Raw genomic sequence first — 16,515 nt, 5'->3', positions numbered from 1 at the left:
CTCACAAGGACAGTCTCTCCTGCAGCACACACACACACACACACACACACACACACACTCACACACACACACATGCAACCGGCAGTGGATTCTCCATCTCCTCCCATACACCTGTAGGTAAGCAGCTCCTGTGTATTACATTGCGTGTGTGTTTGTGTGTGTGTGTGTGTGTGTGTGTGTAGCCGGTTTATCTGTGTGACTTTGCGCGTGTTGTCAAGCAGCCTCTGTATCTGCGCGTCTGCCTCCCACATGCATGCCGTTAGCACCGGCTGTGGCTGCAGACACACACACACTCTCACACACACACACACACACACCGGATCCTCTTCCTTCTAGCATTAAAATTGTCTGCGGGCTAATCTGGCTGCAGTGATACTAATTAAAAGGAGGATTAGGGAGATTATCCGGGGGCGAATGTAATGGAAAATGTATAGTGTCTATGTGTGTGTGTGTGTGTGTGTAAATATCATAGATACCTGGCTTTGATTACCCATGTTAGCCATGACACAACATCACACATGCATGTGTGTGTGTTTGAGTGACAGCAGGGCAGGGGCGCGTGTCGTACTCCGGTTCCAAAAGGTACGCAAATCCAGGGATTAGCGAGCCGTCTTGGGCTCTGGCTGTCGCCATGGCGAAGGCGGCCGGCGGAGCGCCCGTGACGGAGAGCGTGTTTTCTGAGCGGCGGGTTCACGGCGTTCACGTCACGGTTACCGTCGCGCGACGCCAGAGGGGAAATACAAATACGTGGGATCAACAGGTTCGCCCGGCGGACGGCGGCTCAGCCTCCGGCTCGCTCCGGGAAGGAAGCGGCGGCGAGGCGACGTGTCAGAGCATCGGCGGAGGAAAACCCCAGATTAGGATGAGGAATTAATCCGGCCGCTAAATAGCATTACTGCCAATGCGGCTTGGTCTTAAAGCTCTGCCGGGGAGGACGCGCACGCAGCGGCCGATTTAATAAGTACATCCAGAGCCGCTCTTCGTGACGGCCGCCGATCAACGGTTTAAAGGCGAGGATTGATCGGGTTTGTCCTCTGGCCGCGCCGGGGTCACGTCAGGACGCGCCGCTGATGACCCGGCCCGATCGGAGCGGCGCCCAGAATCGCCCCAGACCGCCCCTGCTGCTCCATACCTCGCCATGAACGCCATGTCCCGGGAACACGGCGCCGACCGCCGGCCAGAACGGCCCCGGTGGTCGATAGCCGGCCGGAACTATTGATGGCGGCCGAGCGGCCGCGCTGTTTCCGTGGATCAGATGTTTGCTTTCCTGGAGCCAGAGGCGTCACGGCCTCGCCATCTAGTCATTATCTATTTGTTCATCTGCTCCGCATCCAAACACCAGGAGCGCCGGCGTGGCTCCTCAGACCTTTCACACCGCTGGGACTCTTTGCAGGACCGAGAGCCTGTCGCTCGGTGCGCCGAGGAACCAGGACCAAAGCTGCCGCCGCCGTCTCGGCTCCTGCTCTGAGGTTCGGGTCTTTGACGGTCCCAGAGGAAGTCCTCGGAGCTCGGTGATCGGCGGGACTCATGAGCTACCACCCCTGGACTGCAGAGCGCCAAATTAAGTTATGGCGGGCAACCGTTCAGATGCTTCCTAGCAACATGGAACATCTACATTTTGGCCAGAAGAAGGAGTTCGGGAACGACTAACGGGGTTCTTGACACCATCTATCGACCATCTGATAGGCCACGATTATTATTCCGTGAACACTGTGGCGGCTTCCGCCTCCATGGCGTCCATGTCGTCTTCCTCTTCTTCTCCTTTCCTGGTTTGTTCTGGGAGTGTGAAGCTGAAGGTGCAGGTCACACACAAGGAGAAGGTTCCCCTGGAGGAGGCTTCTTCCCGGAACGCATCGGGTCCGATCGTCAGACGCTCGCAGGAAAGACGGCGCCTCACATGTTCAGCTAGTTTACACGTAAAGCGGACGCACAGATGCTTCCCGCCGAGGGGCCGCATCAGAGATGTGTGCGTCAGTAACCCATGATATGACTAGTCACCGCTGGTAAACCCTGGTTGCTGCGAGCCAAAGGTAATTACCCGCTCAGTGCGTGTTAATGCCGCCTGCTGTCGCCTGGACGTCTGAACATCTGACGGAGTCAGAGGACAGCGAGGGTTTCCGGCGCGTTTCCGTCTGGATTCGGCGAAGGGGTCGGAAACACGTCTGCGAGGCGCAAACTCGCCGCCGGCGTGCGAACACGACGTTCGCCGTCGGCGTTCTCCGGGACGATCCGTCGATAAGGGATGACGCGCGGCCGCCGTGACTGTCGGACACACGGATTTGGGCTTTCAACCCCGGTCGTATGGGTTTCGGCGGCCGTGCACGTGGAGCTCCGCAAAGCCCCTCAAATGTGCCACTTAAAGCAGAATAAATCCCTCTGGATTAATACGTCCGCGTCTCAGCCGCCGCTTCGGAGAAAAACCCGTACGTTGACTTCGAATGCTGCGTGGAAACACCAGCCCTCAAGGTCACCCCGGCAGCCCGGAGGGGAGGGGGGGGGGGTATTCAAATGCACGTGCACATCCGCCGTGCGCTGCATTGATCCTCCAGCGCGGAGGTGCTAATGGGGGGTTGGTTAAAGCGCCTCAGTCAATTTGCCTCCACGTGTGATTCAATTCGCCGGTCGGTCCTGAAGGCGGGGCTCAGACACGCCCCTGATGGCTGCGGTGCACTCGTCCCTCACCTCCTCCTTAACGCCGCTCCTTTATCTGCCGCCGAGATTCTCATCCGCCGCGCTGCCGCCTTCAGCCCGTTAGCTTTTTCTCAGGGAGGGAACACGTGATGGCGGCTCCCGGGGGGCCCGCTCGCCGCCGCCACCGGATTCATTTAGAACGTTCCCGCGCAGGAGTGGCGGCAGATCGGCGCCGGATCGTGAGCAAGATGGCCGAGGGGGACGGCGCGGAGACAAGCTCCGTCCGGACGAGCGCGGCGTGTTTGCGGACCTGATGAGGCTCTGGCGGCGAACCGCGGCGAGCGCCGGGCCTGAGTTTGCTTGCCTTTTCTGCCCTTGTCTTTGCTCTCTGCCCTCCTCGCCGCCCCTCCCCCATCCCTTTCTCCGTCTCCTGCTCCATTCAGACCCTTTCCAGGGTCTTTGTCGGGAGCGGCGAGACGAAACGCCGGCAAAATAATAAATCTCAAGCGGCGGCTCCCCCCCCCCTCCCGCCGACGGACACACAACACACACAGACACAACACACCAGTGTGTTTTGGGGTCAGGAGCTTTTTTGAGACCAGTTTGCTTTTCCTCTGGTTTTAAATCCGGCCGAGAGTGAGGAGTTACTTTGGTCCCATGATAGGCCTCTTCTCCAGATGGTGAACATGCTGCACCTCCGGCCTGAGGTCTGGGACACTCCTGCTTTGTATCAAAATCATCAGGTTTCCACTCGCGGGCAGAGGTTAGCCCCGCCCCTCGCGGCCAGAACGTCCCGGGTCGGGGTTCCTCCGGGTTCTCCGGGTTCCTCCAACACAAGGAGGTTCACTGGAGACCCTACATTGTCCAGATGTGTGAATGAGCGGCTGACTTTCGGATGCCTCTGTGCTCCACGGGCCGGTCCGGGGCGAAGCTCACCTCTCGACCAATCACAGCCGGGACGGGCTCCCGTCGAATGAACGAAGCTCCGTCTTAAAATGAGAACAAAAACATTGTTCCGTGCGGAGAGACGTTTGGCCGGGCCGAAGCGCCGCCGCTCTGAAACCTGAGAACGTGGGAAGAAGTGAATAAAACATGAGTCCGTCCACGTCGCCTCTCCCTGCGATGAACCGGCTCTGCATCTGAAACGCCACCATCAAGAGCGACGGCGAGCGCCGAGATCCATCGCCAAACAGCACATTGTCTTCTCTGTGGGAGTTACTGAACGTGGCTCCGACAGAACGCACGCCTGTGTGTGTGTGTGTGTGTGTGTGTGTGTGTGTTTGCGGCACGTGGGCGAAGCGGGCCTGCAGCGGCTCCGGCATTCAGAGAAGGACCAAAAATACATCGGTAGCCGTATCTCCGCACCTGCTAGCCGTCCGTACGTGGGCAGGCGTGGAGAGGCGTCCAGAAGCCGGGGCCGGGAAGTGAGCGGCGGCGCGTGGGAAGCGCCGCGTTTGACCCCGACGCCCCCCCCACCCCCCCCCCACCCCCGGTCGCCGGCCTTCATATCTTGGCTTCCGACCGCGTTACCGGGCAGCGCCCTTCCCTTCCGGGGAGGGAGGCGGACAATGGGTTCTTCAGCCGGAGTGATGAAGAGCAGGAAGGAGCCGGAGGGAAAGCGTTTGGCGGTCGGCAATAACCGAAGCAGAACGGCGATCCCGAGCCGTTCGGCGAAGAAAGCGGAGGGGAAGCCGTGGGGGAGCGCGGCCGCGGCGTGGAGGTCGTCGCTCTTCCAGGCAGAGGAGGAGGGGGACGGATTCCTTCGGACCCCCGATCTTCTCACTGGGGCAACAGGCTGGTGACTTTGAAGAACTCGGCCCGGCACAAAGGGGGGGGAGGTCCCTCTGTTTGTGAGCCGCAAAGCCCAGGTCTTAATTCTGGGCCCCCGAACCCCCTCCGCAGGCAGCAGAAGTCGCCTCCCCCCGGTAGCGGGGTGCACGTGGGCGGGGTTTCGCTCTCCGTCGGGTCACTCGGCGTCGCCGCCCAAACGGCACGACGTAAATACTGACCGCCACATCTAACAGGAAGCCACTAATTGCAGGGCGCCGCGATACTTAGGATCCGCACGTGATTTATGGCGGGCGCCGTATTTTCGGCCCGCGAACTCCATCAGCCGCTTGTAATTGGTGGTGAAACTTGATTTACTTTTGTGTCGGGCTATTCCGAGTCAGCCGCGCCGGGGTTTCTCTCAACCTGCTGCCTTTTCTCGTCATTCAGGCGGCTCTGCCGGGCAGCGCCAGCCGGGCCTCGGGGGGGAAGCGGCCCGGAGAAAAACATGTGAGCGACGCCGGCGCCGCTGACGTCAGCATGCCTCGCCTCCGCCGGATCCCGGCCCTCTGCTGCTGCTGGTGTCTTTTTCTGGCTCTCGGTCCGGCCCTGGCCGACGAGGAGGCCGCCCGGGGGCCGACGCCGACCGCCGAGAAACCTCCGGAAGAGAAGCCCGGCTTCTACGGGTGGACTCTGTCTTTCCCCTCGCTGCCATTCAACGTGCCGTTCTTCTCCTCCTCCTCCGAGAGCTCGGAGGGCGGCGGACCGATCCATCGCTCGGAGGAGGACTCGGCGTCGGGGGAAGGGAGCGTTTCCGAAGCGTCCGAGCCGCCCGCCGCCGCCACAGCTCGGGAACTCCTGACAAGTGTGACGCAGATAAGAGCAGAATCACTTCCCACAGGGACATCAGATTCTCCACAGGGCCGAGCGGCGCCGGGCGACAATGACAGCCTTGTCTCAGACTCCTACTCTCCCACAAGTGGCGTTATCACAAACTCCGTGTTCGCCCACGGTCCCGTCGCCACAAGCGCTCCGGAACAAAATGCGACACACAGCATCCCGCGGCGAGGGGAGGAAAATACCTTCTGGACCATCAGTCCAGAAACCACGGTTCCCACCGCCCTGACGTCTGCCGTGGCTCCGACCTCGACGTCCGACCCGGGCCTGACCGGGCGGCCTCCGGGTCGGACCTTCACCGGCCGCGGCGCCACCGAAGCCGCTGTCGTCACGACGCCTCAAAGCACCGTCGATATGGACGTTTTCCCGACTCCCGGCGTCTCCGTCGAAGCCGGGTCAGGACCTGCGGAGGAGCGCGGCAGGAGAACCACCACGGCCACCTGGGTCGACGGCGGGCCGACGTCCAAATCCATAACGGGCGCGACGCGCGGCGTGAAGGTTAACGTGCCGACAACAAGAGGTAAGCGAAGCCGAGCCGATCCGCGGGCCGGCGCCGACTAAAGGATCGGTCACGGTCTTCTTCTCTTCCTCCAGCTGCTCCTCTCAGGAGCCAAAGCCAATCGTCCGTCCCCATCTAACCTTCTTCTGCAAACCTCTTCTCACTCCAACTCCCTGCTCGTCCTCTTCTCCTCCGTCCATGAAACCCTCTCTTGTCTTCTTCTAGACCTCCAACCTCAGCATCCTACAACCCGCATCTCCTCCATCTCCTTCCTCCGTCCTCGTCCAAACCATCGCCGTGTGACTTTATCTCCTGAACATCTACCAGGTGTTGTCCCTCTGATCCTCCTCACTCCCAAAGACGAACCTCCACGTCTTCACGGCTGCTCTCGCCTCCATCTTCTCCAGCTTTCTCTTCATTCTGGCCACCGTTTTATCACCACTGACCCTTTTCTCCACTCATTCCAGCTGCTTGCTAACATCTCTCCACCCCTGTAGCCTCAGCGTTCCAGCGGGTTCCTCTCATCCCCGTCATACAATCAGTCGTGGTCATGAGTCGCTTGGAGTCGGGTGTTTGGTGTTTGGTGGATGGGTCTCACACGGTCCAGCTCAGTCCATGGTGTTTGAGACAGTCGAGCAGCCAAAAGTGTCCCTAAAAGATCTCAGCGGACATTCTGGAGTGGGTTGTCTTGTTGGAAGGCCGCACTGCGACCGCGGGGTTTGACCAGAACTCCTGGATCAGGGGTCGGGAACCTTTGTGACTCGGAGAGCCATAAAAGGCGTAGCGCGGATCCAACGTCGTCTTTTTTTTCTTTTCGCCATCTTTTCCGTCATGAGGGTCGACGTGGATAAACCGGTTGGCTATCCGATAGCCGTACGCCGACCTTCTGTCCTGGAAGGTGGTCTCAGGGTCCTCGACAAACCAACACGGACTCTCTTGTGATCGTGCGTGAGGCGTCGCCCCGGGAAATGGCGTGAAAAGAGTTTGCGAGCGCGGGAGGATTGATCCTCCACGCTTGGTGAAGAAGAAGAAGCGAGCGCCGACCAAAGCGGGTCCCGGTCGTTCCTGTGGACGGATGCTGCGGCGAGACGTGAGCTCCGCCTCGCGCCGCCCATCCCCCCCCCAACGGTGGCGTCCGCATCCATAATGAGCCTTTGGCGGCGGATCCTCCTCCATTCATCAACGGGGGTCGAGGGTCGTCCGGGAAGGGGCGAGCGGATTATTCCCCGAGCTGCCGCCGCCCCGCCTGACCTCCAAAATATATATTATTTCATATAGAATTCATTCATTCATTCATTAGCTGCGCGGCTTCCTCTGCGCCGGAGGTCACGGGTTCACCCGGAATGCTGTTTCCAGCGGCGGGAGTGTTGAGGGGCTCTGGAGAAGCTCCGTCCAGAGCGGAGCTGAGATGTTTGTTCCGAGGCGCCCGTGTCGTGTCTTCTTTTGTCCTCGCTGAGAGGGCCGGGCGGGCCGGAGGGGCGCCGCCGACGCCGTGTTTCAGTATTCCACGCGCACACTCGGCAAAACCGCGGCGAGTCCCGCGGGAGCGTCTGCCGGTCAGGCATCCGGAGCAGGATCCTCGCAAAGCGGCTCCAGCACCTCCTGCGTACAAACACAAACCCCGACGTCAGCTTGTTCCTTGGAGCCGCGCCGCATCGCCACCGGGGTTTGACAGGGGAAGCGCGTCCTGGTCCGAGAGGAAGCGGTCAGCGCCGCGGCGCCCGCGGGAGGAGGTTCATCGCCGTTTAGATGTTGAAAGACGGAACCGCATGGTTGCTGCATCTTCACACGCCGTCCCTGAGAAGTGTGCCTTCGGTTTTGGTCGATCCGCGGCCCCGTCCTCCGGCGAAGACGGAAACAGCTGCGCGTCCGCGTGGGATGCCGCGGCGAGGGAGGTTTGAAAGCAGGAGCGGCGGGAACGGAAGCGAAGGTGGAGGACGAGGAGGCGGGGGGTCTCAAACAGCCGCTCCCAGGAAGCTCCTCTCATCTCCTCTTCTTCAGTTCCTCCAATCCTTTCCGTCTTCTGAGAGGATTAAAACCGGCACGTTTGCCGTGGCCGCGCTGAAGGCCGGCTGACCCCGGATGGGCGGCGCGGGGCCTGAATATCTGCGGAAATCACACAACATTAGGACGCAAACGTCCTTTAACATCTTGTTAAGGACTTCTTTTGGAGCCGCTGAGCTTCCAGCGAGCGCTCAGATCGTATCCAGGGCTCGTCTGAGAGAACCGGGATTATTCCAGCCCTCCGTCTCCTCGCTGCTCGTTACAGGAGAAACAGGAGAATAAAAGAAACTCAATTAGCCAAAGCAGAGATGACATGATGCAACTGGATGCAAGTACACAACTCATTACTGCCGTGAACTCGGGGCATCGGCAGCAAACGGGCCGCCCAGCACGGAGCTCGGTGGAGGCCACGACGGGCTCCTCAAACACGGCTCGGGTTCCACGATCTGAGGACGAGCCGGAGGAGGCGCGTCGTCACCGGCACTCCGGCTCTCCGCTAAATAAAAGGCTAACGCGCTCGCTCGCCCCGGCCTTCGTTGTGCTCCGTCAGCTTCTGCAGAGACGCTCACCACCAAACACGTGCACCGTCCTTAGATCTCATTTGCGGCAGATCTGTTTAGTCGCCGTAATTCAATCCAACACACACACACACACACACACACACACACACACAGAGCAGAGATCCAGCTGCCTTGTGCCAGAGCCTCCCTCCAGGTCACCCTGTCACCTGAGAACTCGCAGCTCCACCACCTTCAGCTGCCCAAACAAGGAGGACCTGGGCTGGACTCTGCTGCAGGAGCTTCACTGTGACCCACCGTTCAGCCTCTTCATTCACGTTCTAACACAAACATACATGTATAGATATATAGAGAGGTATAGATAGATGTATGGCAAGATATATTCTACTCAAATTCAAGTGTAGACCCAGCTCCCGGTCAGAGTCGTGGTCCTACTGATAAGTAGCTTCCACTCCCCGTACATGCAGGTCCATCTATCTCCCACTCACAGCTGCTGTCATTGTCTTCACCATGTCCTCATCACTCCCGGGTTGGTCCGTCAGGTGGCTTCACGTGAAGTTCCGAACGTGCCGCGTGGCATCTCCATCACCGAGGAGGATCTCGGGCGCCCCCCCGGCGGTCAGCGCCGCGGCAAACCTCCCCGACCCCCGGCCGGCCCGGGGTCCGGGAACCGGTGCTGAAAACCACCGGGTTTACTCTATCTTTCCCTTTGTTAGCGAGCTTTTCTGCGCCCGCTGCCGTTCCTCCTCGTCTCCCTACGCTTTGTAGGACGGGCCGCGGGAAAACCAGAACGCCGGAATCAGGATGTCAATATGATTAGCCCGCGGAGGGCCGCGCGACAGCGCCGCGGATGGCTGGCCACAACTGAGCGGAGGGCAGGTCCATCCGTCTGACAGAACTGGGTTAAGACGGACGGACCTCCCCTCGTCTGCTGTTGGGAGCCTCAGAAGTGAGCGCAGAGACGCTCCTCCGCCAGGCTCCAGCCTCCAGCCTCGCCTTCATCTCTTCCTTTTCCATCGTCCTGTGAGTTAAACTGCATCCCGGACGCTCCGAAGTCCCGCGGAAGGTTAACTATCATTTCTCTCCGCAGAGCCGCCGGCGACAGAGGATCGGGCCGAAGAGACCGAGGAGACGCCGGCTCCGTCGGAGGCTGCAGACGCCGCTGAGCCGCTGACAACATCTCCGCCGCAGAGCACAGGTGAGCAAACCCGTCTGGTGATGCGGGCAAAGACGGTCCCTGCTTTCCGAGCCCATCGCTTTTACCTGCGTACCCGCCTGGTGATGCTCTCGCAGAAGAAGGACTCTAAAGGGGAGTCGCCCGCTGCCATGCCATCTATCACCTGGAACCTCCGAGTAGAGGTCTTCATCTCGGTCTGCTCCGCTCCGAGTCTCGCTGACCAGCACTGTCCGTAAAAGTCCATTAGACCGTCCCAAATCCCAAAGGGGTCGTTGTTTCACCGCTTGGTACTGGAAGGACTGGGAGGACAGACGTGCAAAAACAACTTCATTCATGTCGGACTTGCAAACTTAATGCGCGTCCATATATGGATACCCTCTGTGATTCAGTGCAGCGACGGGACAACGTCGCACAATGAATGTCCGGTGCCGTTGTATCATCGATCCACATCCGGCCCGGCTCGCAGCAGCAGCAGCAGCAGCAGCAGCAGCAGCTGTAACCTATATTGTGGTTAATGGCAGATGCTGTCGAGTGATTTTTTTTTTTTTAAATAGATCAGTCAAATGTGCCAGTGGGGCCGGTGGGGGGGGGTTGAGCGCGATGCGAGTATTTGTCGGCCATGTTGAGATGACCCTCCTCTTCCTGCAAACACTATATATGTACATATATATATATATACGCCGTCCAACTGCTTGTAATGGACCCACATCATGTGGATCTGCAAGAAATCAGACGCAGCCTCTCGGCCGCCTCAGTGTGCGTGACCCGGTCCTGCCGAGACCCAGTTAAATTGCTTTTTCCAAGGTGATCCAAATTGAGAGTGAAGGCTGTGGAAAGAGCCCCCTCCCCCCGTGCTCAGGGCGGCGCTCCACGTATCCGGCGGCGAGAGGTTACATTGGCTGATGACGCCAGACTTTCCAGGTGAACGTCTGCGTCCGGGCGGTCTGAGAGCGGAGATAAGCGCCAGCGTTCCCACGCGGCGTGAACGGCTGCAGCGGCTGAGGCGCCACGAGAGACGCAAACAAAGGCGACGGAGTCGGAGACGATCGCGGCGATTACAGGACGTGGGCCGGTTTCCAAGACAGAGCGCTGGAATCATGAGAAGCACGAGAAGGACAGAGGATTCATGCATTCTTTGCCGCGCTCAGTTTCACGGGGAAGCAACGGCGGCCGCGATTGGCCGAGAGGCGGGCTTCGCCGGGACTGGTCAATCGCGGGGTCGCGTGGAGACGCCCCACCATTCGGCCTCGCGTCACCAGGTCTTTCGGCCAAACCCCGCGGCTGCGGGGCAGGAGGTTTCCGATGGAGGTTTGGCCCAGACGCATCTTCAGCAAGCAGCGGTCGGGCCTCCGTGAGGGCGGAGCCTGGACGCTTCGCCAGGTCCGCCTCTGTGAGAGGACATTGTTTTGGCTCTGCTGCTGTGACCTGCTGGGTCGTTCCCACAGGAATGTGTCAGATGACCGAGCACCATGCAGTGGAACGTAATGCTCTGATCCACGTTTGTACCGTAGCCACTGCATTCCAGACCCCCCCGGGGCTCCGCAGCGCCAATGTGACATCAATGGACACGGCGGGGCGCCGCCCCCCCCCCCCCCCCCCACCGCTCTACCGCCACCCGGACACGTTTTCCGTCCCCCCCGCCCGGGCGATATCAGAACCATCACCGCCGCCCTGGAAAGCAAACAAGCGGACGTACGGGAGCTCCGGGATAAGGCCGCTCCAAACCCCGCCCACTGCATCCGCGGCCCCCGACGCTGGAAAACGCCCGCGGCCGTGTTTGCTTTACGCTCCGGCCGACTTCCTGTTCGGCCACAGCCTGTTTTCACAGCGTGACACCATTAGAGCGATTCTCAGAGCGCCGACACATTCATGTCCCCCGTTCAGAGCGGCCGAGCGTCATCTGCATCGACCCGCGCAGGAGGAGACGGTCGGAGGTTACGTTTGGGGTTTGGAGCTTCTCGCTTTTCCACCATTTACCGGCAGAGTGGACCAGGGAGTGTCGGTTGCGTACCTGAGATTCAGAGTAGAACTGGAAGTCCTTCTCCTGGCCTGTAAAACCCTAAAAGTCCCCGGCACCTCCTCGTACCCGGGGCCCGGTCGGATCTGATGCGCGGCTTCTTCCGGTCCCTGGAGACTCCAAGAGCAGCGTATTCTGTCCCTCTGCTGTGGAAACATCTCCGACGTCCATCCAGAGGGCAAACACCCTCTCTTTGTTTAACAATACACTTAAAGACTTCCTTTTGGAGAAGGCTAACAGTTAGCACCAGGCTAACCCCATGCTGCCGTAGGCTCACTCTGCAGGGGGATATCCCATGATGCACCTCTCCTTCCTCTCCTCTGGACTCGTGTCCCTTCCTCAGCACCTGATGGGAACCTCATATCTTCTGCGGAGTCCCCGGGCTCTCTCATTGGTCCGGTTCTCAGGGGGCGGGGCCAACAATGAGGGACCATCATTGTTATTTCCTACGAATGTCAAAGCAATGATTGTATCATTTCAGCAACTAGCATGTTGCCGTTAGCCCGGGCGTCCGTCCGTCACACTCTCTCTTCCTACCTCAACCGGCCGGAGCCGGGGATCTCTGCAAGGTTCCTGTTTCCTCAGCGCCGTCCCCAAATGCTAGCATCTGGTGGAGCGTCGGTCTTTGTGTGAGTCATCTCTAAGAGTGTGGTCCAGACCCGCTCTGCATGGAACCTGTCTCCAGACATCTGGGTTGGGATCGGGCGCCACGGAAATCAAACCTGACCTGACCGCAGAGGTTGCCGGCGCAGCTCACACACCTGCCCGCTCCTCCTCCTCGCCGCCGTGTTTGCCAGTTTGGTCCAGAACAGCACGTTAGCGAACAGGTCGTGGCTCGGTCAGACGTACAGCTGCGGCAGCAGGCTGGAGGCACGCAGCGTCCGCAGCGTCCGCAGCGTCCGCAGCGTCCGCAGCGTCCGCACAAATTTCGTCCGTCAGGTGTGTTTGCGTTGCGATCCAGTGATGTGGACCAAAGCAGGAGAACCCGGTGACTGGAATACGCGCCGCAGAACGCGGAGAAGACATCTGCTTCTGCGGAACAGACGGCGTCTGGAGGAGCAGAACTGCGGCGCTGCCGTGCGGGACGGAAGTCCAACAACAATAATTATATGAAGATGAAAGCAGCGATCGGCGACTAGAGAAGAGGCGGTGCTGGCGAGCAGGGTTTAGCCCCGCCCCCTCACCGCAGGAGGCCTTTCCGGGTGGAGTGTCCATGTTGTCTGAGTGGGATCCTCGGGTTCTCGGGCTCCTCACACAGTCCAAACACATGGAAGTTCTTTGGAAACCGTACACTATCCAGACGTGCGAACGGTCGGACGTCAGGGTCGAACCCCCAGATGGGCTCCGACCTCCAGACCTGCGTGCACGATAAACACCAAGCACAACAAACCAATGAAGGAAGTAGGAAAGGATTTAGTTCAAAGCTATCGCTAACGTCTGACCTGCTGGGCTTTAAGAGCAACAAGCTAATCAACACCAAAACATTTAAACCACCAACATGTCGACACTCTGCGTGATAAACAGGATGCAACACAAACGCACAACCGCACAATGGACGGACGCGCCGCGGGCAGCGTTGGTCCTCGTAGGCCTTCCGGTCCGTCCTGTGTCCCGACGCGTCCTCTCCAGGTGACGGCGACTCCAAGCCCGCCGTGACGGATCCAGCAGGTTTCAGCCCGTCTCCTCCGGTCGCCGGTTATATTTAGCTGCATTTGGCGCCATCAATCATCCACCGCCGCCGCCGCTAATTACTTTTATGAGAGCACCTTCCAGTAAACCTGCCCGCCTGGTGATTTAGAGGCTCTCCTGTCCATAAGTCCACTCCCCGCCCCATTACAGAGCCCCGCTTCTTTATGGAGGAGTGATGCTCTCTGATAAGCCGCTGTCAGAATGACTGAGGAGCCGCGAGGGCGCAAATGACAGCCGAGCGACGCCTCTCCTTTCCAGCGCCGGCCGGCCGGCCGTCCTCCTCCGCGCTCGGCTGGCGGAGGACATGTAATCCCCCGCCTGATTTGTGGGGAACGGCGACCGGGTTGTAGTTTTTCATCTGCCGCGCCCAGCACAGATGACTGGCAGATACGTGGGAGGTCTCCGGCTCGTGGAACCTCATGAACGCCTTCGGTGGAGAAGCGGACGCGCAAAAACGGGTCCGAAACGATCGAGGTTCACCGATGTTCCCAGGAAAGTCCAAAAATCATGTATGATTTACCTGACAATACAACCGGTCTTGTGCAGAACAGCAAACTAAGCGGGTGGTCACGGGACGCCGTCACCATCTTGTACAAGAAGTTACTTTTCAAAGAGCAAAGCTGCGTCTCCTCAACGCCGAACGTCCACCCATCTTCTGTCACCATGATCATGAGACGACGATACGACGAGACTGAACTTGTGTTTGTACCCGCAGGCTTTACTCCTGGGGCTGCGCCGTCGCCTCCGGACACGGAAGACTGGATGTCGGACCCGGAGGGCCGAGCGGTGACCCTCCTCCCGGACTGCAACAAGGAGCGCTCCGGGGTGTGCGACCTCTCGGACGCCTGGGGCGCCGCCGCGCCCTCCGAGGCGAAGGCGGCCCACAACGCCAGCGGGTCCAACCAGTCCGTCAGCCCCTTCCTGGTCCCGGCTCCGCTCATGTTGGTGCCTCTGTACACGGACTGGAACGGCGCCATGGCATCCTGGGGCCCGGCGTGGGACGCGCATATCTACGGCGCCGGCGGCGTCTTCGCCGTGCTAACGCTCGCGTCGGCGCTCAACCTGCTCTGCCTTCCGCTGCGATGCCCGTCGGGTTGCGGTTACTTCGCTCTGGTCAGCCTCTTTCTTCTGGCCGCCGGCGGCACCAGGTCTTTCGCGCTGCTGTACGACGCCTACGGCCACCAGGACCGCCTGCCCTCGGCGGAGGCCTCGCTGATGCTCTACGAAACGCCCTTCCCCTGCCTGACGGCGGCTTTCGGCTCCGTCTTCCTCCTGCTGTCCATGCGCTCCAGGATGCAGCTCTCCTACTCGGCCTTCCAGAGGCCCTGCTTCCTGGCCTGCCTGGTCGTCCTGCACTTCGCCGCCGCCTTCTGTCCGGCGACGTTGCTCAAGTTCTACCGGCAGCAGCCTCCCCTCTGCCTCCTCCTCTTGCTGGTCTCCCGCGGGGCCTTCGCGGCCCTGGCGGCGTTCCTGTCCGCGGCCTACTTCGTGTTCTACGTGTACGTGCGGGCCGACTCCAAGCACATCTACCACCTGAACAACACGTCGCCCACGCCGGCCGAGCGATACAACCGCTGCCCCTTCGCCGAGAGCCGGGACTGGGAGCGAGCGGCGGCCACCGTTTGTCTCTCGGCGCTGTTCCTCCTGGCGAGCGCGGGGCTGCAGCTCTACGCCATGCTGAACGCTATGGGCGTCGCCGGCGGAGAGGAGGTGCTTCACCCCTGGCCCTGGTGGGCTTTCCACTTCAGCTGCAGACTTTGCGAGCTGGGGGTTTGCCTCACCTTGGCGCTGGTGGTGGCGCAGCCCGTCTACTGCTCCGACCGGCTGCCGGCCGGCGGAGGCTGCTGGACGGAGCTGCTCGCGTCCAAATCGCCCATCCTGCCCGGAAGCTACCAGTGGACCCTCAGCCACCAGGAGAAGCTGGCCATCGTCGACACCGTCGGGCTGGGAGAGACCGAAAGCCTTCCTCTGTACGCCATGATGGACGAGAGGCTGGCCAGCAGCCTGAACGGCCTGGATCTCCTGTATCACAGCAACCGGGCCCTGGCCTACCGAGACCTGGACCCGGATTTGGAGTCGCGGCGTTCGGGGAAACCCGAGGACGGCGGCGGCGGCGGCGGCGGCGGGGAGCCGTCCGGCGGATCTTCTTTCACCAGCGACTCCACGGCAGACCTGCGGCCGCCGTCGCCCATCAACCTGCGCCGCAGCATCGACGAGGCGCTCTTCAGCGAGGCCCTCTTTCCCATGAGCCTCTTCAGCCACGCCAGACCCGGCCGCTGTAGCGACCCGTCCGTGGACGACCACTGTGCCCTTCCCGGCGACGGCTTCTGCGACCCCCTCGCCGCCGACCCCGGCCTTTATCGGACCTCCTCCTGCATCGAGGTGGCCCCCGAACCGCAGACCTCTCGCGCCAAGTCTCGAGGTGAGGCGCCGCCGTCTCCCTGCTCGTCCGCCTCCACCAGCTGCTCGTCCCCGGAACGTTGGCGAGGAAGCTCCTCGTCCTGCTCCCTCTGCCAGGCCTCCGTCAGGGGCTCCTCGCTGGTCCTCTGCCCGAGCCCGGAAGCGAACCCTGCGCGGGGGCGTCCGGGGTCCCCCGGCCTCCCCGGGTCCTCCGACCCGCAGGGGAGCTATCGCACGCTGGGCGCCGCCTCGCAGGAGAGCCTGGATCTGGACGCGTCGTCCGAGGCGGACCGGTCGGTGCAGGAGGAGTTCATCAGCGTCTGCAGGCAGATCGATTCTCGGAGCGTTTGCAGCGAGACCATCGATTTGTAAGAGACGGCCCGGACGATCCGGCGCCGCCTTGACGACTCCCCGAGAGGGGCGTTCGTGAGCGCGGGAGGGCTTTTACCTTCTCAACCGGAAGACCCGCGGCTGCCAAACCCAGGGTTTTCCCTGAAAAAGGTCTACGAGGGTCCAAGTGCCAAGGACGTCACGAGCCAATTCGTCGTTTGTATCTTTTCCAGGTTTGATAAGGACTCGACGCGTTTGATACGGAGCGATTGTTTTACCGGCCGCCGGATTAAAAAGAGTTTATTTGTACAAAAAAAGGTTTTTATGTCATTCCAACATTGTACTAGCTAGCGGTGCTACTGACACACGCACTTAAATACTACTGAAGTCATTTCCTGATGAATAAACGCCGCCTCCGCAGGAACCTGAGACGGTCCCCTGCCGGAGCGGCGCGGCGGCGCCCCCTGCTGGCTCGCCACCTTCGGCGGTCCCTTCGACCGCTCGCTAATTTATTTATGCTGAGAAATTTTTCCATTGTGGCCACATGGTTTAATAAAGCTTGTTTGCTAACACTCTGGCTCGGGCT

General features: G+C 60.5%; 1 protein-coding gene across 3 annotated transcripts; it reads left to right on the top strand.

Moving 5' to 3' along the window:
- On the top strand, nt 1–16,501 carry prrt4b (proline rich transmembrane protein 4b). Of its 3 annotated transcripts, none has more exons than XM_086146277.1 (4): nt 1–113; nt 4,849–5,815; nt 9,407–9,514; nt 13,915–16,501. In XM_086146277.1, the coding sequence occupies exons 2-4, from the start codon at nt 4,939–4,941 to the stop codon at nt 15,969–15,971; spliced, it is 3,042 nt and encodes a 1,013-aa protein (XP_086002403.1). In that variant the 5' UTR covers nt 1–113; nt 4,849–4,938; the 3' UTR covers nt 15,972–16,501. The 3 variants fall into 3 exon arrangements, with proteins under 3 accessions (XP_086002403.1, XP_086002402.1, XP_086002404.1); XM_086146276.1 differs by having other exon boundaries at nt 12–117; XM_086146278.1 differs by lacking the exon at nt 1–113 and adding an exon at nt 1,776–2,030.
- The last annotated feature ends 14 nt before the right edge of the window (nt 16,502–16,515 follow it).

Source organism: Fistularia commersonii, chromosome 5 (genome assembly GCF_037954325.1).
Source record: "Fistularia commersonii isolate RoL2024-O1a breed Wild chromosome 5, RoL_Fcom_v1.0, whole genome shotgun sequence".
NCBI lineage: Eukaryota > Metazoa > Chordata > Actinopteri > Syngnathiformes > Fistulariidae > Fistularia > Fistularia commersonii.
This window is presented reverse-complemented; position numbering and strand designations above follow the sequence as displayed.